The following is a 25,046-nucleotide window of genomic DNA, read 5'->3' as shown; positions in this document are numbered from 1 at the left end:
ATGTTGGAGAGAAACACAAAGTGATGCAGGTCTCAGACGGTTTCTACTTTGGAGAAACCCACGAGCTCGGGTATGGTGCTAAGAAATGTAGAATCATAATCAGGGTGAATCTGCGTCTGGAACCCAAGATCTGACGACTGGAACTGACGCGTCTAATGGTACGGCGTCTCAGAAGCGGGGCCTCCCGGGCCCCGTCACAAACAGAACAGCAGGTGCGCGTCACACAACATCAGGGGTGTATCACACAACAGCATGTGCTTGTCAACAGCAAGATTTCCAGCCTGTCAAAGTAGCTTACCTCTGTTGACGGATGCCATCTTCTTGAGGCAAGGGAGTTAACTGGCGTAAAAAGACCAATTACTTCCCTTGCCGACCACGGCTGGAATTATGGAGTTACATTGTGGCTCGTCTAACATCTATGCATAGTCAAATCCAATCTCATTAAAATCAGATCTTAGTTCTCGCTACCGCTTAACAAAGATCTGAGGACATCCCATTACAGGTCACGTCAGAACGACCTTTCATCCAACCAATCAGTGCGTCGCTTACCAGATCATGAAAGTGACAGTCGGAATGTGTTTTCTAATCATGCGACTTCGAAATATTTAACACAGGGTATTCAGAACGACAGTTACGGGTTTTATGATTATATCCATAAAATCTAGGCCATATATGAGCCATTCCAGAGTGTTCTTATCAGTTTTAATTTTTTTTATTCGAGAATACGTCAAAATATGTTTCGAAGCATAGTCACCAGTTTGAAACTAGTATCGTAAAGCTCGAGAAAGCTGCCTCCTGATTGGCTTATGTCGATTTCTTGTCAGTCATTTCATTGGTCGGTCAAAGTTCGCGAAAGGTCGTTCTGACGTGACCCGTAATGGGATGTCTTCAGATCTTTGTTTGGCAGTAGCGAAAACTACGATCTGTTTTTAATTAGATTTAGACAAATCAAAATCCCGTAACGAAATCGACATCCAGTTCAAGAATAACATGGCAACTGCCATGGCGAATTCCTTCGATTGCGGGATTTGCAGAACATGTGTACTGTCAACTGGCCGTGGACAGATATTTTCCCAATCTTTTCATGTTTTTGTTGAAGGTGCTCAAGTCATTTGATGCACTTCGCTTGTTTAAACCCGTTTTATTACAATAAAGATCTATATAATCTAGGAGATGATTCTTGACTTGGCGCCGCCAATTTGTTTGAAGCAATGCAAGTGATGTGAGGGGTGGAATTTGATTGGTCAGTAGTGGGGAAGTAGAAGGGACATAACTCGTAATAGCCACTGGTGGTGCTACGATCGAGCCTCGAAACTCAAGCCTAGTTCGGAAAGCGTTGTAGAGAAACTAGACTTTTAAAGTCAGTCAACTCCCTTGCCTCGGGAAAATAATGGTTGGTGTCGGAGGAATGATTCGTTGTGGTAGCAGCAGGTTGGCGATCATAGTCTCTGAACGTCGTAAAACTGATAGGATGACAAACGGATAGGGAGCGACGTCTCTTGGGTGAGGCTTGCTCTGGATCAAAGTTTCCCGAAATGTGCTGATCCATGTGGTATCGCGGCAACTCGATACAGGTGACAGTAAACGTGAGCGAGTGGGTGATATTATCACAATGAGTGAGTATATTTCTGGATTGTCACAGTGAGGGAGTCAGTCAGTCAGATATAGGAGGAAAGCCCGAAATGATCTCGGTGGTGATCATGAGCATGGCGCTGACAAAAAACTCCACAATGAGGGCGACTTTGATTCGAGCTCAAATCAGCGGATCCTGGCGTGATTAAGTGAGGCAACTCCGCATAGCGAATTGCGGCAATGACTATTATGTACGTGTTTAATCAACATATGTTATGCCATGATATCTTATATCAAATAAAGAGCATACTTTACCTAGCTCAGACAGCACTCTATCTACTGACCAGAAACAGGTTACACAGATTTTGACATCATTTGCGAAGATTGTTTGTTTACTTGTTGTCGGTTTCCAACCAGAAGACAGCTGTCATGATCCCCTGTAATACAAGCAATGGTCCATTGGTCCCTGCCAAGACAAATGGGTGGCACTGCAGTCTAGTGTTTGTGCTTCTGTTTGATTTTTTATCGAAATGGAAATAGATCTCTGTCGGCCTAACCAACACTGAATTAAATACTGTTTTCGGTTTTATATTCTCCAAAAGAAGTGAGTGAGTTGGGTTAAACGCCGCTTTTAACGGTATTCCAGTTATATCGCGGCGTGTCAGCTTAATGTGGGAGGAAAGCCCGAAGTGAAGGTCTTAGACGTTTATCACTTTGGAAAAACCCAAGAGCACGGGTATGGTGCTGACAAACCTAGAAACATAATCGGGGAAACCTTGATTCGAACTCACAATCATATGTTTCTGGCGTGCCCAAGGGACGCAACTCTGCAGAGCGAATTGCAGCGCCTTAGACGACTGGGCCACCCGTGCCCAGCCAAGACAACTGGCCCTGCGGTCTTATGTTTATGATTCTGTTTGATTATTTATGGAAATGGAAATAGATCTGTCGGTCTGATCAACACGAAATTGAATACTGTTTTCTGTATTATATTCTCCAAAGAAACACACCGATAGTAACATTATTTACAAAAGCAAATTGCATGGGTATGGTTGTGTACCATGCTGCAACACTAGATGAAAACATCTGCATGTTCCTTTTTACTGACAATGGGGTCACGAACATCTTTGATAGGTTTTATAGAGATGACCTTTAACAATTTCATGATTGGTTTTCTTGGGCAAGTTTATGACACATGCATGTCATTTTCACGAGACAATCAGGTGAGGAAGTGAATATTGAAAACGATCACTGGATCTCAACCCATTTGTGGAAAGAACCACACAGACGTTTAAGTCAGCGTCAACCAGGGTCACAGCAGAATTTGCAGCATATTTCCATATTGTTCACCAGTAACACTTCTTGATCAGGGTCACTTGGGATCCAAAAGGACAGCATCGCCTTGCTTGTCCTCAGGACAACATGCTCATGATGTCAATCACTGGATTGTCTGGTCCAGACTCGATTATTTTACAGACCGCCATCATACATTGGAATATATAGCTGGAATATTGCTGAGTGCGGCGTTAAACAACAAAAGAACCAACCAACCAACCTCAGGACAACTGGCAGATTCTTGTCATTAGCCCCCGCTTAATGCTGAAGCCATACATGTACAAGACTGCCATGACTGTATAAGTAGTTATTTATTCAGTACACACTAACAATACCCACTATATCTAACAGTGAATCAACGACAGCTCCGTTAACAATCAGAAAAACATTCTTCCCTCCAGTACCTATAAAACACACCATACCATGTCCCTCAATGGCAAAAGCCTGTGTTTTGATGGTGTATTCCATATGGATAATATTTAAAAGAAAAAACAAATCTAAGGACCATAAGAACAAAACCCTTTTGCAACAACTATGAGGTCTGTAGAACTTCCAGAGATCCCAAACAGTGGCCATCAGCAGGTATATATAGCATACATAACACAGTCATCATATGAGGTAAACAAGTATTACATTAACAGTAAGGCAAATCAACAAATGTTACAACATAAATGTATCAGAAAGAGTATAAGAAACAGACATAATGATGTAAGTGTTATTATAAATACCCACGTTTATTCCCCAGGGGTACAAAATATCATGGTTAACACACATACATAAGGGTTGAACAGTAGACAGCACACACAGGTGGTGGGATAGCCTAATGGTTAAAGCGCTCACTTGCCACGCTGAAGACCCGAGTTCGATTCCCTCAATGGGCACAATGTGTGAAGCCCATTTCTGGTGTCCCCCGCCGTGATATTGCTGGAATATTGCTAAAAGCAGCGTAAAACCATACTCACTCACTCAAACATTACAAAAATTGTGTTCAAGTTAACTTCATTTAACCCTTTATCAGATCAACCTGCTTCAATTTTTAAAGAAGATTAAGTAACATGAAATTATTTTTCTGTTGGCACTGACCTCATTAACTGTCCTAATCTAGTTTAAACACTGCTCTGCAATATTCATCAGGTCTCCTGCAAATAACAGCTGGACAGAAGGGGACATAGGGCCACTACGTGTCTCCTGATATTGTATGAAAGATGCCAGTTAATGTGTTAACAGCTGATGGAAAAGATCTGATTCCAATGAGATTCAGATTCTCATTTCTCCAACTGCAGGGACCCATCTTGATAGTCTGTGAATAAATGTAGAATAGGTCTTCAGCAACCCATGCTTGTCATAAAAGACAACTGTGCTCGTCTTAAGATGCGACTAACTGGATCAGGTGGTCAGTGCTGACTCGGTTGATGCAGGTCATTGTATCCAAATTGCATGGATCGATGCTCATGATGTCAATTACCAGATTGCCTCGTCCAGACTCCATTATTTAGACGTCATTTAGTTGGAATATTGCTGAGAGCGGCGTTAAACTACAAACAAACTAACAAACAAAGGAAGTATTTGTAAACAAATATTGAAGTTGTGGTCAACAATAATGAAGTAGAGATGCTACAGAAACATGCTGCCTCAGCAACTTTTAAACAGATTTTACCACACTTAATCCTCCATTACCAAAGGAGTTTTGATTGTTGTTTTGTTGTTTAATGCGGCACTCAGCAATATTCCAGCTATATGACGGCGGTCTGTAAGTAATTGAGTGTGGACCAGATTGATATCATGAGCATCGATCGCAATTGAGATAGGGGTCATGCATCAACCAAGTCAGCAAGCCTGACCACCCGGTCCCGTTAGTCACCTCTTACCACAAACATAGTTGCCTTTTACAGCAAGCATGGGTTGCTGAAGAACTATTCTACCCCAGCTTTTCACGGGTCGAGGAGTTTGAGGATGCGGTTCAAAGTATCACGGATGTTAACTGAACAGAAACATGTCACAAGACACTCAAGGGGGGGGGGGGGACGACACACCAACTGTGCGACCTGATACGTATCACGTTACCTCACTCACGATACAATATGTATCACGATACTTGCATGTGGTTTTTTCTGTGGTGCGTAAGCCATGTTTTTCATAGACAGGATGGCCAAATACCTGGCACACTGACAATTTACAGTTGGCAGTGTCAAGTATGGCACAATTGATGAAAATATTTACGTTTACACTACTTAATTAGTGTTTGGTGTAACATTTATTAAAGAATACAGTTAAGGTTAGAATCGATACTTTTTACTTTGTGTGAGATTGTGATCGATACTTGTATCGAGAAGTAAACAATCATGGCGATCCACCGATGATCATTGCATCGTCTCACTACCAGTACTCAAGTTTCACAGCTGGTGAGCTATGCGTACATGTGTGCAAGGTTCACTGTTGGTGAGTGAGGGTATTGAGTGACTTACAGTTGTTATTTCGTAGTTTTGGTGATGATCACACGCCAGCGGTCACCAGCGGTCAGATCTAGGGTTTGGAAGCAGCAAGGAAAACGTGTACAAAACCACCTTGCAGGAATCGTACAACTCTCCTCAAAGCTTTGGTTGTCAGTCTGCTTAATAAAATGAAACAATGTCCTCAACTGTGATCTTCTGCAAACATGACTAAGTCCTAATAGTTATTGCATCAGTACTATTGCACACAGCGGCAGATCAATACACCGAAACTAGATCGACATGACTAGCTGTGAGACTGTCCTGACGATCATATCCCTGAGATACAGGACAGGCAAGGTTACTAACACTACCCAGAATGCAATATATCCCGTGACCATGTGACTAGTCCTGGTCAGTCCACTTATAAACAAACACTTGTGACTGTGTGGCGCCTTCTACCTACAGCTGTTCACTGGCTGACTCAACACAACACAGGACAATCAGGGTCTGATCTGGGACCTTCAACATAGTGCTCATGGAAGACAAATTAGGATATACATTGTATGTCGTTATGACAAAAAATTCAATTTTTCATATTTCATTAAGTTCCGAGGTATTTTAGCATTGAATTCAATGCATTCATCAATCAATAATAAATCTATCTATTTGTCCTCATATCAGTGAAATGCAAGTCACCTTTGTGAACTTCAAATACTTAAATTAATTTTTTGTTATCATAACCAGAATTATTATTCCAAATTTGTTTTTTGCTGCGAAATTGTAAATGACATTTGCCGTAGATTTGAGGGTGAATAATCTATATAAAACCCTGTTGGTCACAAACAGTCATCTTATCTACAGGAGACAGCCCCTGATTGTTGTGTGTGTGTTTGAGGTGAGGGGTGAGGAGTGGGGGGTGGGGTTGAGGGGTGGGGTTGAGGAGTGGGGGGGTGAGGAGTGGGGGCGGAGGGTAGAGGAGTGGGGGGTGAGGGGTTGGTGGTGTGAGAGGGGGGGGGGGGGGGGGTGTTACAGCTGCTGACTACTGTAACCGTGCATCATCTTGGCGAGTTTCCAGATCGCTCTTGTAGTAGATCATCCATAATCCTCAGGCCCTGTAGAAAGACATATAATTGTGTATCACTGAAATCAACCAGGCATAATATATCTAAGCACAAAGTTTATGGATTTGCTGACCACAACATGGAATATATTTTCAGAACATCATTTTCTTCTCTGTGTTTTACTGCAATTACATCAATGTAAATTAAATCAAACTTGGTCAACGTGGGACAGGAAGTACACAATCTGTCATTAACAAACACTTTTCCCTATTTTCTTCCATTTTGTCAACCAGTAACACAATACTTTCTATTCTAATGTATTAAAATAATCATTAAACTGCATAAGCCCACAAAGAATGTTATGTCAAGTTTTGCAAACATCACCCACCCTTTTCACTCCTGAATGTAAAAATCTCTCTGCAAACATTTCCAGCGCTCTCCCAAAGGGTCCAAACGCCTTCACATCAATCACCCCATGCTGTTCCAGGACTGTCCTGCAATCAGCGATGGATCAAATATTTATTTTAAGTAGTCAAATCCAATCATCTAAAACTTCATTTTGCAGTAAATACCAGACACCAGCTCTCAAATTCTACCCAACACTGTAACCACAAGGCTACCTCAATAACAGTAATAGAAAACTGTTCATGATATATAAATAGATTGCAAATACTTCCATGGCATTTGATTGACTAACCAAGCGATTTGTTTAGCTATTTTTTCAGACAGTGATAAATAGTTCATGGTGAAGTCTGTAAGAGCACGGCAAGTCCGAGAAGTGATTAATGAGAATTAATTCCCATTAAGTGAGACACCAACCATTTGGGATTCTCCTGACAGGGTTTAAAGGTCGACTCCTCCCACATGTGGGCGTACTTGGACCATGTGATATTGCAGCTCCGCAGTCGAAACTCAGGTTTCCGGATATCTAGCCATGCCTCTTCTTTCAACAACATGTTTTGTTCATTCAGCACATTGATCTGAATACATAAACAAAGCTGAAGTTTGCAATTGTTCAGACGATCTGAATATAGAAATTAGAAGGTTTTAGTTGTTTACACAGATCTGTCATAACATACATCTTTGTTTTAATCACACAATGGTGAGTGAGTGAGTGAATGGGGATTTATACCACTTTGAACAGTATTCCAGTTGTATCATGGCGTGTCAGCTTAATGTGGGAGAAAAGTCCGAAGTGATGCGGGCCTCCATCTTCCCAAGGCAAGGGAGCTAAGGGACTATAAAAATCCAGTTTCCACCCTTGACGAACTAGGCGAACTAGTTACTTCTTGGCGAGACTAACGAGTCTAAGTACAGTCCAATCAAAATCGTGTTACTTAATTGACATCCGGTTTGTAAACTGATGTGCAGATTTCAGTCGATTGCAGGATTTGCAAATCATGTGTGCCATCAACTGGGCGCCGACGGATATTTTCCAAATTGTGTGTGAAGTAAATGCAAGTAATATGATACACATGTAGATGGAATCTGATTGGTCAGTAGGAGGGACGTAACTTGTAATAGCCACTGCTGGCACAACAATCAAGCCTAGAAATTCCAGCCTAGTTCAGCAAGGGTGGAAACTGGATTTGTATAGTCAGTTAACACCCTTGACTCGGGAAGATGGCAATAGTATAGTGAAGAAGTATGAGATTTAACATTTATTCATCAGGCTGAAAAAAACAAAAACATCTCAGAATAACTCAATCGCCTTGTGAATTAATCTATCCTGCCTCGCCACACTACTTAGTTACCTGAAAAATTGTGATTTTGGCAGCTTGAGACAAATCCAACTGAAGATAAGAAAGTGTAATATGAATACTTACAGACCGGAGTATGCTGGGTATCACATTCGTGCACACCGCTATCCTTTTCCTGTAGTCTGTTCCCTTGGCAGCATCTGGAAACAACACAATGCAGCACAATCAACAGTGAGCGAGTATGGTTTTACGCCGCTTTTAGCGATATTCCGGCAATATCACCGCGGGGGACACTATAAATGGGCTCCACACATTGTAGCCATGTAGGGAACTGAACCCGGGTCTTCGGAGTGACGAGTGAACACTTTAACCACTAGGCTACCCGACGCCATAGTAGGCAACATGGAGGTGGTGGTGACTGACAGTGAGTGAGTGAGGGAGATGGGTTTCATGCCATAACAGAGTGGAGTACACTGTGAAGGGATTTCACACCTTGTACGCATGTGATGAATCAAACGGGTCTTCAGTGGGATGAGGAAACACCAGGACTACTCGGCTACCCGACAGCCCTATAACTAAGTCTCTTCAACAGGAAGTGACTGAGTGGGTTAGTGACAGAACACTTAGTCTCTTCAACAGGAAGTGACTGAGTGGGTTAGTGACAGAACACTTAGTCTCTTCAACAGGAAGTGACTGAGTGGGTTAGTGACAGAACACTTAGTCTCTTCAACAGTAAGTGACTGAGTGGGTTAGTGACAGAACACTTAGTCTCTTCAACAGTAAGTGACTGAGTGGGTTGGTGACAGAACAATCTCATTAAAATCAGATCTTAGCTCTCGCTACCGCTAAACAAAGATCTGAGGACATCCCATTACGGGTCACGTAAGAACAACCCTTCTCGAATTTTGACCGACCAATGAAATGACTGACAAGAAATCGACATTAGCCAATCAGAAGGCAGCTTTCTCGAGCTTTACGACACTAGTTTCAAACTGGCGACTATGCTTCAAAACATATTTTGACGTATTCTCGATTAAAAAAAATTAAAACTGATAAGAAGAACACTCTGGAATGGCTTATAGATGGCCTAGATTGTATGGATATAATCATAAAACCCGTTACTGTCATTCGAAATACCCCGTGTCAAATATTTCGTGGTTGTATGATTAGAAAACACGTTCTGACTGTCACTTTCATGATCTGGTAGGAGACGCTCTGATTGGTCGGATGAAAGGTCATTCTGACATGACCCCTAATGGGATGTCCTCAGATCTTTGTTTAGCGGTAGCGAGTACAAAGAATTTATTTTAATGAGATTGAGTGACAGAACGGATGAAATATGAAAAGGACCTTATTTGGCTACTGGACTCAGCAAATATAATTTTGACTTTAAGGTTACATATATATAAATATTTTTCATATTTTTATTTCTGTCTTTTTCCTTTCAATGACATGTACTGAAGTGGTTTAGAAACCTGTGATTGATATCATGAGCAACAATCGACTCAGATTTCATGGCATACTATCACTCAGTCATGTCACACTCTACTCTACCGTCAAGTCTTGCTGGTTTTGGTACATATGTTTAGGTGTGCTCCAGGGGGTGTTCAGTCACAGTAGTGTACAGGGGGTCCAGTCATCTGAAGGCGCCACAATTCACTGTGCAGAGTTGCATCCCTTGAGCAAGCCTGAGACTTATCAGCGTGGGTTTGAATCCTATTACACCCAATCTGTTTCTAGGTTTGTCAGCATCCTACCCGTGCTCGTGAGTTTCACTTAAGGGGTCAATGTCACACCTGCATCCCTTTGGACTTTCCTTCCACATGAAGCTGACACGCCGTGACATAACTGGAATTCTGTTCAAAGCAGCGTTAAACCCAACTCACTCTCTCTCTCAGTCACTGAGTTGTGTACACCCCTCCTTTTCATATACTAGATCCGGCTCTGATTAGTACCACCTGCAAACAATGCTGGTGTGCCCTCAACTTGGGACAGGTCTATATTAACCAACATAAAAAATAATATTGAAAAATTCGACCTAAAATGTATGTCAAAAACCAAAAGACGTTGAAAGATGGTACTTGTTGTTACTCTGTCTGGCACTCAGCATTAAGGGGCTAAAACAAGGACTGGTCGGCTCGGAGTCAGTATTCTGTGTCTGAGTGGGGTATTCCTGTTAAACTGCGGCATGGTATCTCAGTGAGCTAGCACTATAAATCGGCATCAGTCCGGACTAGTACAAGCAGCCACACAAACACACACACATACATGCACGTCACTATATAAGTGCAATAATCTTGGACACAACGTTAAACCCCCATTTCACCTCACCTCACCAAAAAAGTGGATCTTTAGTCAGTACCTTTGTAGTTTATATACAGTCGTCTCGTTAATCCGACACTCGTTAATCCGACAATCGGCTTTATCCGACACTAATGATGGGAACCGATTAAATCAGTGCTATTTAGACCCGTTAATCCGACAGTCTCGCACTCCGACTCCGACACACCTAATTTGCAACGAAATACCGAAATCACTCATTAATCAGTCTCGTTAATCCGACGTTTGATGCGAGGCGAGTCGGCTGGTAGCTGCATACTACAAAGCTGCAGCGATAAACTTGCTTAACAATAAACAATTAATGCTTTAAATAAAGAAAACAGGATAATTCACATGCTTAGATTACCTCAATCTATCGACGAGGACATCCCATTACAAGTCACGTTAACAATTTAACATAACAATATGAATATATATTTTATATTTTTTATAACGTGTTTGAATCCTTATCTATCGTGTAGTTGTCCGATTTTCGATCACGAACGTTGATACTACTAAATTTCGTTTATCTGACATACTCGTTAATCCGACACAATCATATGCAACCATCGATGTCGGATTAACGGGACTTGACTGTACCATACTACATCACTGATCTCTGTGTTATGTGTAATTGATCATGCTTTCTATCTTGGTTTTCATGTCAGTATGCACCTGGTGCAAGTCCTGGTTAGGGTTGGTAGAACCACTTTACTCTTCAGAGAGAGAATCTATTGAGGAACACAACATTCCAGAGAATGTGCTTGCTCCTTCATCAGGAGACCGACTGCTAGGATGCAGAGAGCATATATATGTTCATGTGAGAAAAAAAGTAATAAGGTGGAAACATTAACAAGGGAAGTCAAAAGTTAATTAGTGCTGATTGGCGATTAGCAATGGACAAATCGAAGCCATTTAGCATAGATTTAGTTTGAAATCCTGCCCCACACTGAAGCACATGTAACACATGTGGTGTCTCCTTGGGCAAGTGATTTTCGAAATGTGCCTCTGTTCACCCAGCAGTGAATGGGTACCCGGTAGGATGAGATGGCAATATGGCTGCTAACCTTCTAGCGCCTAACAGGCAGCTTGGGTTGTATACTCCCCAGGGAGCTGAGAATGATTGTTGAGTGAGAATGTATACTCCCCAGGGAGTGAGAATGATTGATTATTATTATTATTATTATTATTATCCGTACCAATCTTGTGTTCCACAGTGTCCACTCTCTCCACATACTTCTCCTGCTTGCAGGGGTACTGAAACACAAGACTGGACAGTCAGCAACGTTTGAACGAAGGAATAGAGGATGTGTGTGTGTGTCCATTAGAAACACACAGGCTGTGGGTGGAGGGTTGAGGCTGGACAGCATGCTAACCATGCTTCCAACAGATATTCAGTGAGTCAGTCAGTCAGTCAGTGAGGGAGGGAGGGAGGGAGGGAGGGAGGGAGGGAGGGAGGGAGGGAGTGAGTGATGAGTGAGTGAGTGAGTGAGGGAGGGAGTGGTGAGGGGGTGAGTGGTGAGTGGTGAGGGAGGGAGGGAGGGAGTGGTAAGTGAGGGAGGGAGGGAGGGAGTGGTGAGGGGGTGAGTGGTGAGTGAGGGAGGGAGGGAGGGAGGGAGAGGTGAGGGGGTGAGTGGTGAGTGAGGGAGGGAGGGAAGGAGAGGTGAGGGGGTGAGTGGTGAGGGAGGGAGGGAGTGGTGAGTGAGTGAGGGAGGGAGGATGGAGTGGTGAGGGGGTGAGTGGTGAGTGAGGGAGGGAGGGAGTGGTGAGGGAGGGAGGGAGGGAGGGAGGGAGTGGTGAGTGAGTGAGTGGTGAGTGAGTGAGGGAGGGAGTGGTGAGGGGGTGAGTGGTGAGTGAGTGAGGGAGGGAGGGAGGGAGTGGTGAGTGAGGGAGGGAGGGAGTGGTGAGGGGGTGAGTGGTGAGTGAGTGAGGGAGGGAGGGAGTGGTGAGTGAGGGAGGGAGGGAGTGGTGAGGGGGTGAGTGGTGAGTGAGGGAGGGAGGGAGGGAGGGAGAGGGAGGGAGGAGGGAGGGAGGGAGAGGTGAGGGAGGGAGTGTTGAGTGAGGGAGGGAGGGAGGGAGTGGTGAGGGGGTGAGTGGTGAGTGAGGGAGGGAGGGGGTGGTGAGGGAGGAGGGAGGGAGTGGTGAGTGAGGGAGGGAGGGAGTGGTGAGTGAGGGGTGAGTGAGGGAGGGAGGGAGTGGTGAGTGAGGGAGGGAGTGGTGAGGGGGTGAGTGGTGAGTGAGGGAGGGAGGGAGTGAGTGGTGAGGGAGGGAGGGAGGGAGGGAGGGAGGGAGTGGTGAGTGAGGGAGGGAGTGGTGAGGGGGTGAGTGGTGAGTGAGGGAGGGAGGGAGGGAGGGAGTGGTGAGTGAGGGAGGGAGGGAGTGGTGAGTGAGGGGTGAGTGAGGGAGGGAGGGAGTGGTGAGTGAGGGAGGGAGTGGTGAGGGGGTGAGTGGTGAGTGAGGGAGGGAGGGAGTGAGTGGTGAGGGAGGGAGGGAGGGAGGGAGGGAGGGAGTGGTGAGTGAGGGAGGGAGTGGTGAGGGGGTGAGTGGTGAGTGAGTGAGTGAGGGAGGGAGGGAGTGGTGAGGGAGGGAGTGGTGAGTGAGGGAGGGAGGGAGGGGTGAGGGAGGGAGGGAGTGGTGAGGGGGTGAGTGGTGAGTGAGGGAGTGGTGAGTGGTGAGTGAGGGGATGGACGCAGTATGGTTTTACGCATCTTTAGCAATATTCTAGCAATATCACGGCAGGGGACACGAAAAATGGGCTTCACACATTGTCCCATGTGGGGAATCAAAGCCATGTTTTTGGCGTGACGGACAACACGGACTTACTTTCAGTGACAGTGACTGGTCAGTTTGAATTTACACTTGTATTTGACTATGTATGGAGACAAGTTGTCGGTTCATCGCTGAAATAATTCAGTCAATTGTCACAGGTTAGTTTGTTTGAATTGTATATTTATGTGTTCTTATTTAGTGCTTTGAAGGGTTTGTTAAGGTGCATATGTATGGTTTCTTAACTTCTTTTAATAATACTTATATTGTTAGGTGTGATAAATATATATCATATCAGTCATCGTATTCAGGTAAATGTAGTTAGGCTAAATTTGCTTAAATACTTTAAGTATGTAAGTATGTATAATAGTTAATCTTAACTAGCATTTTCATGTAGATATTACTTAACTTATTGTGTAACTAAGCATAATGAGTACATTTATTGATAGACTGGAACTATTTACCATTGTTTACTTGTAGATTAAAGTTCTGCACCTAACTGCACATGTATGAATGTATGTCTGTATGATGAGGTGAGTAATTAGAATATATATTTTAGGGTTCTTGTATATACCTAAGGATGTAAACATATTGATGTAATATGTTACACTGTAATCATGTTATATATATATGTTTTTATGTCATAAGCTTATGTCATGGATAAATGCTTTAGTTAAATGATAAATTTATGTTCAGGTGTATCCAAGTAAAGCAAATGATGTCTGATGTTGTGACATCAAAGGGCACAGTGCCATACACCTGGTGAGGACATTTATATTTTGTATGTATTTATAGTGATGTGTACTGAAATTGTGTGTTATGTATTAATGCATTTATCATCATTCTCCCATTATTGATAAACTATGTTTGTCAATACATTATATGATAAATCTCCTGTAATATTTAGAGTACAGTAAGATAAAACTAGTCATGCTAATTACGATGGATCATAACAATGTATATGATCATATATAAGATTCTAATATTTGTTAATAAGTTATAATGTAATGATTTATTTGTATGTGTAGGTATTGTGCATATTTTAACTCTGTGTATTTATTTTCACAGGGCCTCTGTTTATTTATGTATTAAACAACTGGCATCCACAAATCAACCTGCGTTTAGTGATTCATTCAACTAAACCACTCCGGTTACAACAATACTTCTCTAGATCTACGTCTAGATATAACGTTAATTCCTCTTATACCATATCCACAGTATCCGCATACTGTATTTGCTTTTATTTGCACCCCACCGTTCTCGTAAGGTCAAATTCTAGCACATGCTTTTGCAAAACCTGTTAATTCATATTCCATGATATTTCTAAGTTATAACTATGTGAATGTGTTTAGGGAAGGTCGGTTATCAATGGCTTTAGTATCCATTACATACGCCATACATCACTTATACCATACAGTATAGAGCCATAGTCAGCACGTGCATTTCGTGCTTACGTAAGAATCAACTTTCTCCGTATCCTTCATCGTCTGAAGTTCACACACCAAATAATAAGATACTTGCCTTAGTAAAATGTGTTTGGACAACGAATTCCAGCGGGTGTTTGAATATATGTTGAATGTCCACAGATATAACCATGTTGTCTTCTGTGCACGTTTGTAAACATCAGAAAAAAGTCATTTGACTGGCACCCCGTCTAGTGGTACATGTATTATGTATACTCGCGCATACTAAAGAAGGAACCAGTTACAATTTTTTTTTATTCCCCCCAGAGACGCAAGAGTTCCTAGGTATTTTATGTTGCTTCAATAGATTGTCAAATTACTAATGAGCTGAATCGTGCACCTTATTAAAACAAATCTGACATACAATTTATCGGGTATGATCCAAGGTTACACAGTTTTCTCCTGGCCATTTTAATCAAGTGGTACTCATGAGCGCGATTTGAACCCATTCTTGCTTTTAAATATATGAGGTATGGTCACAAGTGTCGTCACAGTTGTCTCCCTTTCGCCTCATCAATTAATCCCGAATAGTCACTTTATTATTTAAACAAGTCTTGTGAAAACTTCAAAGGAGTTGAAGAAAGTTCTGGTTGTGAATAATGTGTCCAAAATATAAATTATTAGGGTGTGTGTATTTAGTGTGAATAACTAAACCTGTTATTCTTTCAAACAAATACGAGGTTTGGGTGTTGCTTTGCAAGTAAACGTACAGTGAAAATGGTTTGACCTTTTTATCATCACATTGTGTATATGTCCTAGACAATCCGTCCCTTTATTGAAATATTTTGGATTCTCTCTCGGCATTACACCAAGATATATTTCGGATCCTCTCTCTGCAGTACACCAAGATGTATTTCCGATCCACTCTCTGCAGTACACCAAGATGTATTTTGGATCCACCGCTGCAGTATACCAAGATATACTTCCATTTCAGCAGGCAAATCATGTGCAATACCTGACACACAGTAAATGAAATATTTCAAAACATAAAGAAAGTACAAGGTAAGAATCAGTTTTATTAAAAGAAATACGCAACATAACACATGCCAAGTATCTCTTGACTAGCAGCAAGCATCACCACAGCAACACAAGAATGATGTCAGAGTATCAGCCACATAAATGCTTATCATGTAAAACAACAACCCATCATCTCCTCCTCATCCTCACTACAGCCTTAAAGTTCTTCACTTGTAGTTTGAAAACGGTTTAAAAGTCAGTAGCATTCCTCTTTGTGGTGAGTATGGCACACAAGACATTGTGAGTTGTAAAGGACTAGTATTACAGCAGCCATGGACCTGATATGTTGCTGGTATTTAATGAAATGTACACACAAAAAATCACACTATGGGCACTTAGGAATTGACAAATGGGGCAGTTTTTAAAACCATAACAAAGAGTTATATTTGTTTTCTATTCAAGCCGAGTTGAAACGTAAATGAAAACAAAAACCTTTTTAATAAGGTTGCTAGGCAACTAAATACCCATTGTACGCTGCATTTTCAGTGAAACAAATCTGTAACATACACAAGACAATACAGACTGTCAACTTAATTACCAGGGGATGCTTGTAAATATTGCAAGCTTGGTCATGGTCAATTACTGGATCCGGGAGCTTTATACACCGAATACGGTAAGTGAGATAATGTTTCCCTTGGCAGTATCAATACCTAATATGTTCATGGCAAGGTCATCTTCTGATTATAGATCTGTAAGATCAATAAAATGTATATATCATATGATAAAACAATCATAATGGATTAAAAGGTAAAATATTTTCATTCAAATAATGCTGTTAAAGCTGCCATACTGCATTCAAACCCCTGTACTTGCTGGACCAAAACAGCTTCCTGTCTGTGTCAGTACATCGATATGTTAGTAAATGTACGTGTATCAGGCCACATTTTTTTCATTTTGTACCTTATAGATATTTACCGAACCAGGTAGCTTTGTCAGTCAAAATAACATTAAATAAATTAAACCAGATCAATATTTAATTTTTTGATTCATTGGGTTGAATGGTTTAGTGCGAAAAAGTCCAATTCTGTATTACATGTAGGATGTTTAGTGAGTGAGTGAGTGAATTGGGTTTAACGCCGCTTTGAACAGTATTCTAGTTATATCACGGCGTGTCAGCTTAATGTTGGAGGAAAGCCTGAAGTGATGCATGTCTCAGACGTTTACCACTTCGGTGAAACCCACGAGCACGGTATGGTGCTGACAAACCTAGAAACATAATTGGGGCGAACCGGGATTAGAACCCACAATCATAGGTGTCTGGCGTGCCCAAGGGACGCATTTCTACACAGCAAATCGCAGCACCTTAGATGACTGAACAGCGAATCATGGCACCTTAGATGACTGGGCCCCCCATGCACCCATAGGGTATTTTCTGAGAAGGCTTTGGTGTCTTTATAGTGAGTGAATTGGGTTTAACGCCGCTTTGAAAAGTATTCCAGTTATGTCACAGCGTGATGCAGGTCTTGGACGTCCCTTGGGCAGGCCACAAACCTTTGATTGTGGGTTCGAATTCCCCGATTATGTAGGTTTGTCAGCACCATACCATGTCCATGAGTTTCACCAAAGTGGTAAACCTGCTTCACTTTTCCTCCCACATCAAGCTGACACACTGAGATACAGCTGGAATACTGTTCAAAATGATGTAAAACCCAACTCACTCACACTAAATTTGGTTTAATTCCAGGAAACATTTCACTAAAGTTATGAGTACTGATTATGTGAGTTAAATAAAAGTATTCATTATCAATTTTGGCACTGGTATCAAGATACCTGTAATCAACAGGTAAGAAAATTTCATTAACAAACTCATAAAATACATAGCATTAACACATCATTCAACATTTTAACAACTAATGTCTCGATTGTCAGTCTGCAGCAAGATCATTTCGAAAGTCATGGTCATGGAGCAACACACCGGCATCGACGTCCACCTGGGTGACATTGGCAGGCAGGTCACGACACACTTGGGTTGTCCTGGGTGATGTAAGCTTTGCTTGCCCTCTCCTGCAAGAGCTCCTCCATTATTCTCAACCCCTGCAACAGGAGAACCAAGAGCAGTGCTAGTGTAAACGTCAAACTGTGTTGTAGCTAAAATGGATAGAATTATCATAAAAATGCCTGTTTGTAATCAGAAATCTGCGGGCCACTGTAACTTGATAGCAGTTCACATTTCCCTAACAACAGGCCACTATCTATTCTATTGTTATGTGACGTCCTTGGCATTATATTTCTTGTGACATCATCCTATATTACGGTATGTTCTATGACAATGTACAGTAAACTACAGTTAGAACGAACCAAAAGAGACCACTAATATAACCGTAGTTCGTTATATAGATAGTAAATCGACGGGACCCAAAACCAGTTTGTTATATCCGTCAGTTAGGTATAAGCGCATTCTTATGACTATAGTTTACTGTATTTGTGAATTAATGACCTCCGATGAGGTTTTAATACAGCCACTAAACTCATGCTGCTGTTTGTTGTTGTGTTCGTTTTGGAATAGCTACAAATTCTTTTCCTGTTAGCTGTTATAAGGGTAACGTTATTACTTAGGGCATTATCATTTGCTGAAGCTTCATCTGTTCAACTGTCCTCCTTCGTCAGGCAGTTGATAGCAGGTCTCGGGCTTCTGCAAATGACAATGCCCTGAAAAACAACCTTCCCCTCATATCACTCACATGCTGTTTGTTAACTGTAGATGCCTCACTCAGCAATACTCAAGCCATATGATGACTGACTAAATAATCCAATCTGGACCCGACAATCCAGTGATGGATACCATGAACAACGATCCACGTTGCCGAGGTATGAAGACGTGCAATCAAGCAAGTCACCAAGCCTCACCTCCTGATCTATTCAGTCCCTCTCACGACCAGCGTAGGCTGCAGGGGACCAACTCTAAGCCGGAATCGATTATCGAGTTTCTTGTCCAATGGATATTTTTCACATAAAACCTAACTGTGTTGTATTTTTACTTGAATAACCTTCTTCAACCTGTGTATCACGAGGACCGGCAGTAGTCCACCTGATTTTGTTTTCAATATTTTTGTCAGCAGAAGGAATAATAACGTTTTCAAAATTGACTAGATTGAAACATAGCTCACTCTCTTCACTCCAGACTGCAAAAATCTCTGAGCGAACATCTCTAGGACACGCCCAAACGGCCCAAATGCCTTCACCTCAACCACCCCATGCTGCTCGAGGACTGTCCTGAAACAAACATCGAAGTGAAAACAACATACGATATGGTTAACAGGGTTTTTCTTGTTTGTTGTTTAGGGCAGCTACTGGTAGAAGATGTGTGTCTGACAAACCAGTGATTAATATCATGAGCAGCATTCCACTTATTCTAAAAATATTAAATTTTTAAACTTGTCCTATCTCACACTATGCATTTATCCCAGGGTTGGGCAATGGGGAGTGAGACGTACACGAAGAAGCTGGTATTAAACTAGTATGATCCAGTCACATGACTGTTCAAAATCTTTATCTTCTAAAAGTCGATAGTCCTCCGATGATAAATGGCACAAGATGACGTCTAGGTCCCCAGCAGGAGATCGAAAACTGGAAGCTTCATCAGCCAGTTTGTAAGATCGAATGAGAGCTTGCAGTTCAGCTCCATGGAAATCTTCAAACCCGTAGTAGTAGCAACAATTGAGTTAATTGCTGCTTGATAAGTAGCCAATGTAGATCCCTACAGCAATCTGTTGAGGTGGGGGGGTCGGGTTTGTGATATCTCTTGCTTTGCAATATCCTTCAAACACTTGTCACTTTTTGTCATATAATGATTTAGTGGAGGTAGTACGGAAATGTTGAAGGTATTCAGCTATTTGTGGAGGTGACGCAGTGGTTGGAGATGGAACATCTGGAGATGAACATTAGCCTTCGAACGCCTTCCACTTGTGTGAAGCGTCTGAGTTATAGTCCGAGCCAACTTCTGAGAATAACCACCGACCATGAGAAATTTCTGGAGATGTGCCAAACGCAAGGCGAAACGTGTCTGGTGACAGGTTGAATCAGGTTACGAAGAGAAAGGGGGCGTCCAATGTGTAATCGCTAATACCACTGCTTTGAACTTCGAGTTGTTAATGTGGAGATGTGTTCACCTGCAGACCAACGCCCAATCACACAAAGATCAAACAAGTGCATTCCCCTACAGATTGTCGAGGCATTTACTAAACGGTTGTGGAAAGTATTTTAAAGTTGCAGCTGTATCTTGTAGATCGAGGTTGAATGAATAATTTTCCAGTTGAATAATCATACAATCAAGTGCTTGAGACGGAAGTGCAGCAGTGTTACCAGAAACTATGCCTTGAAGGAATGTAGATAACCTTGGAAGCGTATGCCGATTCAAAGTGTCTGTATTCACAAACTCCTGATCCTCAATAAGAGAGGGATGAGTTGTCCTCCCGGGTTGTAGTACTGGTGAAGACACGATAGATTCCATCCCCTGGGTGCTGTATAGATGTGCTGCCCATTCTTGTGTCAAATTGAAGACAAAAGGAAGTGAGTAGGTGGGTGTTCCCTTTTTTTTCATTTTGTTTCTTTGTTGTTTAACGCCGCACTCAGCAAAATTCCAGCTATATGACGGCGGTCTGTAAATAATCGAGTCTGGACCAGACAATCCAGTGATTGATATCATGAGCATCGATCCACGCAATTGGGATATACTGACATGCAACAACCAAGTTAGCGAGCCTGACAACCCGATCCCATTAGACGCCTCTTACGACAAGCCTGGTCATCTTTGCACTAACTAGTCCTTATGATACATTAACTATTGGGCAGTTTGGCGGGGACAACAGGACTAGCGCCATTTTCTAACACTGTATACGTTAGCATCATGGTTAGTAAACATTGTGTTACCAAAACATTAATTAAGTAAGGTCACTGAAGCCTTGTCAGACAATCCCTGGCCACGGTGATACGATGTTTTACACTGGAATCTCGTAAACACAACAGATGGTTGTACAACCTGCCTCACATGGCAAGGGGAGAATGTCATTCTACATTCAACAATGTGAGGATCTGAAGCAGATTAACATCATTATGAATGTGTGTTAGTGTGTCATGCTTTATGCCACTTTGGGCTTTCTCTCTCAAACACTGTTCAAACGGCTTTACATATAAGTTAGCAGTCCAACATGCATGGGTACTGACTAGAGCTGGGACAGGTAACTCGGGTACTCAGGTCAGGTGGGCACTGAGTAGGATCTGGGTACCCACAGGACTACCCGGACCTGTGGTTAGTCACGTGATTATATTGTTTTATGGCAAAAATTATCTAGAACTCTATGGTTACACTATATAAGTGACAAATGTTCACATTTCTTTCTGACTATACACACATTCCTTCTGACTTTATACGTTTGCATAATTATATAACTTCAGTTAACCTCAGTGTATGCATGACCAGATCGGTTTATATGTGTATCTAAATAATAGTGGGGGTGGGTACCTGTGTAGTAAATCTGGACTCGTCACAGCCCTAGTACTGACAGACAACTATCATTGTCAAGGAGAACGTATGCATCAAATAAGCCTGGGTTCAAGGACGTTTCTTGTTTAACGCCACACTCAGCAATATTCCAGCTATCTTTCGGCAGCATGCAAATAATCATGTGTAGAGCAGACAATCCAGTGATTGATATTGTAAGCAACAATCCACACAAGGTTCAAGGGCATGCTGTCTGACCACCTGATCCTTTGGTCACCTACGACCAGCATGGGTTGCTGGGAACTATTCTAACACAGACTAACACAAGGTACAAGGCCATGCTGTCTGACCACCTGATCCTTTGGTCACCTCATACGACCAGCATGGGTTGCTGGGGACTATTCTAACCCAGACTAACACAAGGAAGAAGGCCATGCTGTCTGACCACCTGATCCTTTGGCCACCTCCTACGACCAGCATGGGTTGCTGGGAACTATTCTAACACAGACTAACACAAGGTACAAGGCCATGCTGTCTGACCACCTGATCCTTTGGTCACCTCATACGACCAGCATGGGTTGCTGGGGACTATTCTAACCCAGACTAACACAAGGAAGAAGGCCATGCTGTCTGACCACCTGATCCTTTGGCCACCTCCTACGACCAGCATGGGTTGCTGGGAACTATTCTGACGCAGACTAACACAAGGTACAAGGACATGCTGTCTGACCACCTGATCCTTTGGCCACCTCCTACGACCAGCATGGGTTGCTGGGGACTATTCTAACCCAGACTAACACAAGGAAGAAGGCCATGCTGTCTGACCACCTGATCCTTTGGCCACCTCCTACGACCAGCATGGGTTGCTGGGAACTATTCTAACACAGACTAACACAAGGTACAAGGCCATGCTGTCTGACCACCTGATCCTTTGGTCACCTCATACGACCAGCATGGGTTGCTGGGGACTATTCTAACCCAGACTAACACAAGGAAGAAGGCCATGCTGTCTGACCACCTGATCCTTTGGCCACCTCCTACGACCAGCATGGGTTGCTGGGAACTATTCTAACACAGACTAACACAAGGTACAAGGCCATGCTGTCTGACCACCTGATCCTTTGGTCACCTCATACGACCAGCATGGGTTGCTGGGGACTATTCTAACCCAGACTAACACAAGGAAGAAGGCCATGCTGTCTGACCACCTGATCCTTTGGCCACCTCCTACGACCAGCATGGGTTGCTGGGAACTATTCTAACACAGACTAACACAAGGTACAAGGGCATGCTACCTGATCCTTTGGTCACCTCCTACGACCAGCATGGGTTGCTGGGAACTATTCTAACTCAGACAAGGTTTAGGGATGTTGTCATGCCATGAGATACAAACCATTTTGGATTGTCTTGACTTGGCTTGAATGTAGATTCCTCCCATATATGGGCGTACTTGGACCATGTGATATTGCAGCTCTGCAGTCGAAACTCAGGCTTGCGAAAATCCAGCCACGCCTCTTCTTCCAGTAGGAAATTCTGCTCGTTCAGCACATTTATCTGAGGGATGAAATATGTTCCAGATCAAGGTTAGACTGTCAATCTTGAAGAATAAAACTCTCATTACAGAAAAGTACATACCTCCATTACAATTAAACACAGTGACACAAATATAAGTTGACATTCTATTTTCAAAATCAACTATTGGTACAACACTTGAGCACACTGCTACCATTTTCATTGCACATCTGATAGATAGATCTATCTTCTACTAGATGCTTGAATGTTGAGTGTTGTAGATTTAAACAGGAAGCGGGAGGCGACTTACCTCCCCTTGATATAAACAAGCATAGCAAGCTTGGTCATTGGAAACGTCATTGTGATGTGACAGTTTCTAGAAGGCCGGACGCCCCTCCCTCATATCCCCAACAATGTGTTGAGCAAGGTGTAGCATTCGGACTTGGCAGACATGCAAGGCCCTTTTTCTATCGTGTCAAATAATCCAGTAGGGGTACTTATAAAAAAATCCCATTACTATGGAAATAGTTGGACCTACATCATAGACAATGCAATAGTTGTACCTACACTGCAATTGTTGAAGCTATGTTGCAGTAAATATAGCAATACTGTATTTAACCATCACAATATCACATCAATTGTGAAAGATCCCATGATAACAGGCAGAGATTCATTGACTTACGGTTCTCAGGATACCAGGGATGACATTAGCACACACTGCAATCCTTCTCCAGTAGTTTATACCATGGACGACATCTGAAACAGGGTTTTAACAACATCCTTGACTGCCAAGATTATCCAGGGAATAATATTACATTCTTTAAGGACATATAGCACAGACCCAATCATCAGCAAAGATTCATTCAGAGTCCTGATCGATTTGTTTGTTTATTGTTTAATGCCCCACTCAGCAATATTCCAGCTATATGACGGCGGTCTGTAAATAATCGAGTCTGGACCTGACAATCCAGTGATTGATATCATGAGCATCGATCCACGCAATTGGGATATACTGACATGCATCAACCAAGTCAGCGAGCCTGACCACCCAATCCCGTTAGTCGCCTCTTACGACAAGCATAGTCACCTTTTACAGCAAGCATGGGTTGCTGAAGACCTATTCTACCCCGGATGTTCACGGTCCTGATCGAAACACTTACAAATATAGCCGTCCAAACAAATTCCACAGCCAAGTTGCTGATGTGAGAGATAGAAACAGTGACATCTCTTCTGACAGGAAGCCGTGGTGGAGACAATCTCATTAAAATCAGATCTAAGTTCTCGCTGCCGCTAAAAAAAGATCATTGTTTAGTGATAGCGAGAACTAAGATCTGATTTTTGAGAGTAACCCATCATTCAAGTTGTATGTCTGACACTGAGACACTGGTGTGTCACTTATAAGGTCAACATACCTCTTCTGTGTTCCACGGTGTCGACCCTCACAACGAACTTCTCCCCTTTACTTGGATACTGAAACATCAGTCACACAAGGTCAAGGTCGTCAAATACATTTAAACTTTATATTTGTTTTGTTTGTTTCGTTATTGTTTAAATATTTCAGTTAATAACAATATGAACTTAAAGTTGAACACATTCAATAAACACAAACGCCATTATTTAATTGTTGTTAAATCCCTCACTCAGCAATATTTCATCTGAGTGATAAACGTTCGAAACAAAAACGTATAGAAATACATATTTGTTTGGAGCAACTTCCTTCGGGTGACATGGCACGGAAGGAAGGCAGGAGTCTGATCGACCACTCCATCTATTAGTCCCTCCATATATGAAACGGTTGAGTTTCTTCAAACGTTCACGGTGTGTTTACGCGTCATACATCTATATGTAGATATTCTGTGCCACTCCCACTGTCACTAATGTCAGTTTAAATGGAACACCCGTGCTCCGCGTGTCCTGGTGCTCCATACATTACCTTCTGAAAGTGTGTGTTTGCGACGAACTCTAGAGGATACTTGAATAAATGTTGAATAGTCACTGACACCACCATGTTTGTCACCAGTACTTCTCACAAAGACGATATACCACCGGAAGAATTCTGACATAGGGTTTGTTTACACATTTACACACGCCGGATTATCCCCGCAGTGCATTTTCCGTGCACCGGAACTAGAGAGTTCTAAGATATTATACGCCGCTTCAAAGTAAAACTACAATACAAATCTAAACCTTAACGTAAATATTTTATTTTTCTTGTCCAGACACATGGCCAATGTTTATGTTTAATAACAAGTGCTACATTGAAATTGTCGACATCATATTATTAGAAAAGGGATCGACAGTTTGAGAGTAGCCTCCCTTACATCAATCTATCTTATCGGTTTTAGAAGATTGTCATGTTTCAATGTTATGATAATACCAACATGGTATAGGGTGTACGTTTGTAAAATCGTTTAAGCTGTTCAGCTAAG

At 42.3% G+C, this 25,046-nt stretch overlaps 2 protein-coding genes across 2 annotated transcripts; both read right to left on the bottom strand.

The window, feature by feature from the left end:
- Positions 1-6,346: 6,346 nt before the first annotated feature.
- On the bottom strand, positions 6,347-14,845 carry LOC124124707 (PRELI domain-containing protein 2-like). The gene is made up of 6 exons (XM_046487938.2): positions 14,707-14,845; positions 11,619-11,676; positions 8,227-8,300; positions 7,220-7,380; positions 6,789-6,894; positions 6,347-6,451 (listed from the first exon to the last, which is right to left on the bottom strand). Exons 1-6 carry the CDS (start codon positions 14,779-14,781, stop codon positions 6,395-6,397), a joined length of 531 nt encoding a protein of 176 aa, XP_046343894.2. The 5' UTR covers positions 14,782-14,845; the 3' UTR covers positions 6,347-6,394.
- Positions 14,846-16,890: 2,045 nt separating this feature from the next.
- On the bottom strand, positions 16,891-24,746 carry LOC124124704 (PRELI domain-containing protein 2-like). The gene is made up of 6 exons (XM_046487935.2): positions 24,551-24,746; positions 24,030-24,087; positions 23,300-23,373; positions 22,499-22,659; positions 18,773-18,878; positions 16,891-17,699 (listed from the first exon to the last, which is right to left on the bottom strand). The coding sequence occupies exons 1-6, from the start codon at positions 24,623-24,625 to the stop codon at positions 17,619-17,621; spliced, it is 555 nt and encodes a 184-aa protein (XP_046343891.1). The 5' UTR covers positions 24,626-24,746; the 3' UTR covers positions 16,891-17,618.
- Between the last annotated feature and the right edge of the window lie 300 nt (positions 24,747-25,046).

The sequence above is a fragment of the Haliotis rufescens genome, unplaced genomic scaffold (assembly GCF_023055435.1).
Source record: "Haliotis rufescens isolate VD_foot unplaced genomic scaffold, xgHalRufe1.0.p SCAF_5, whole genome shotgun sequence".
NCBI classification, from domain to species: domain Eukaryota; kingdom Metazoa; phylum Mollusca; class Gastropoda; order Lepetellida; family Haliotidae; genus Haliotis; species Haliotis rufescens.
Note: the sequence above shows the minus strand (reverse complement) of the source record. Positions and strands in the feature narration are given on the sequence as shown.

Coding starts and splice junctions, on each gene's coding strand:
- LOC124124707 (XM_046487938.2), bottom strand. CDS start 14,781: ATGGTTATATCTGTGGACATTCAACATATATTCAAACACCCGCTGGAA. Junction 8,301..11,618: donor CACTGTGGAACACAAGATTG/GTACGGATAATA, acceptor TGTTGTTTCCAG/ATGCTGCCAAGGGAACAGAC. Junction 6,895..7,219: donor TGTCAGGAGAATCCCAAATG/GTTGGTGTCTCA, acceptor CGCTGATTGCAG/GACAGTCCTGGAACAGCATG.
- LOC124124704 (XM_046487935.2), bottom strand. CDS start 24,625: ATGGTGGTGTCAGTGACTATTCAACATTTATTCAAGTATCCTCTAGAG. Junction 22,660..23,299: donor TCCCTGGTATCCTGAGAACC/GTAAGTCAATGA, acceptor TTCATCCCTCAG/ATAAATGTGCTGAACGAGCA. Junction 18,879..22,498: donor AGTCAAGACAATCCAAAATG/GTTTGTATCTCA, acceptor TGTTTGTTTCAG/GACAGTCCTCGAGCAGCATG.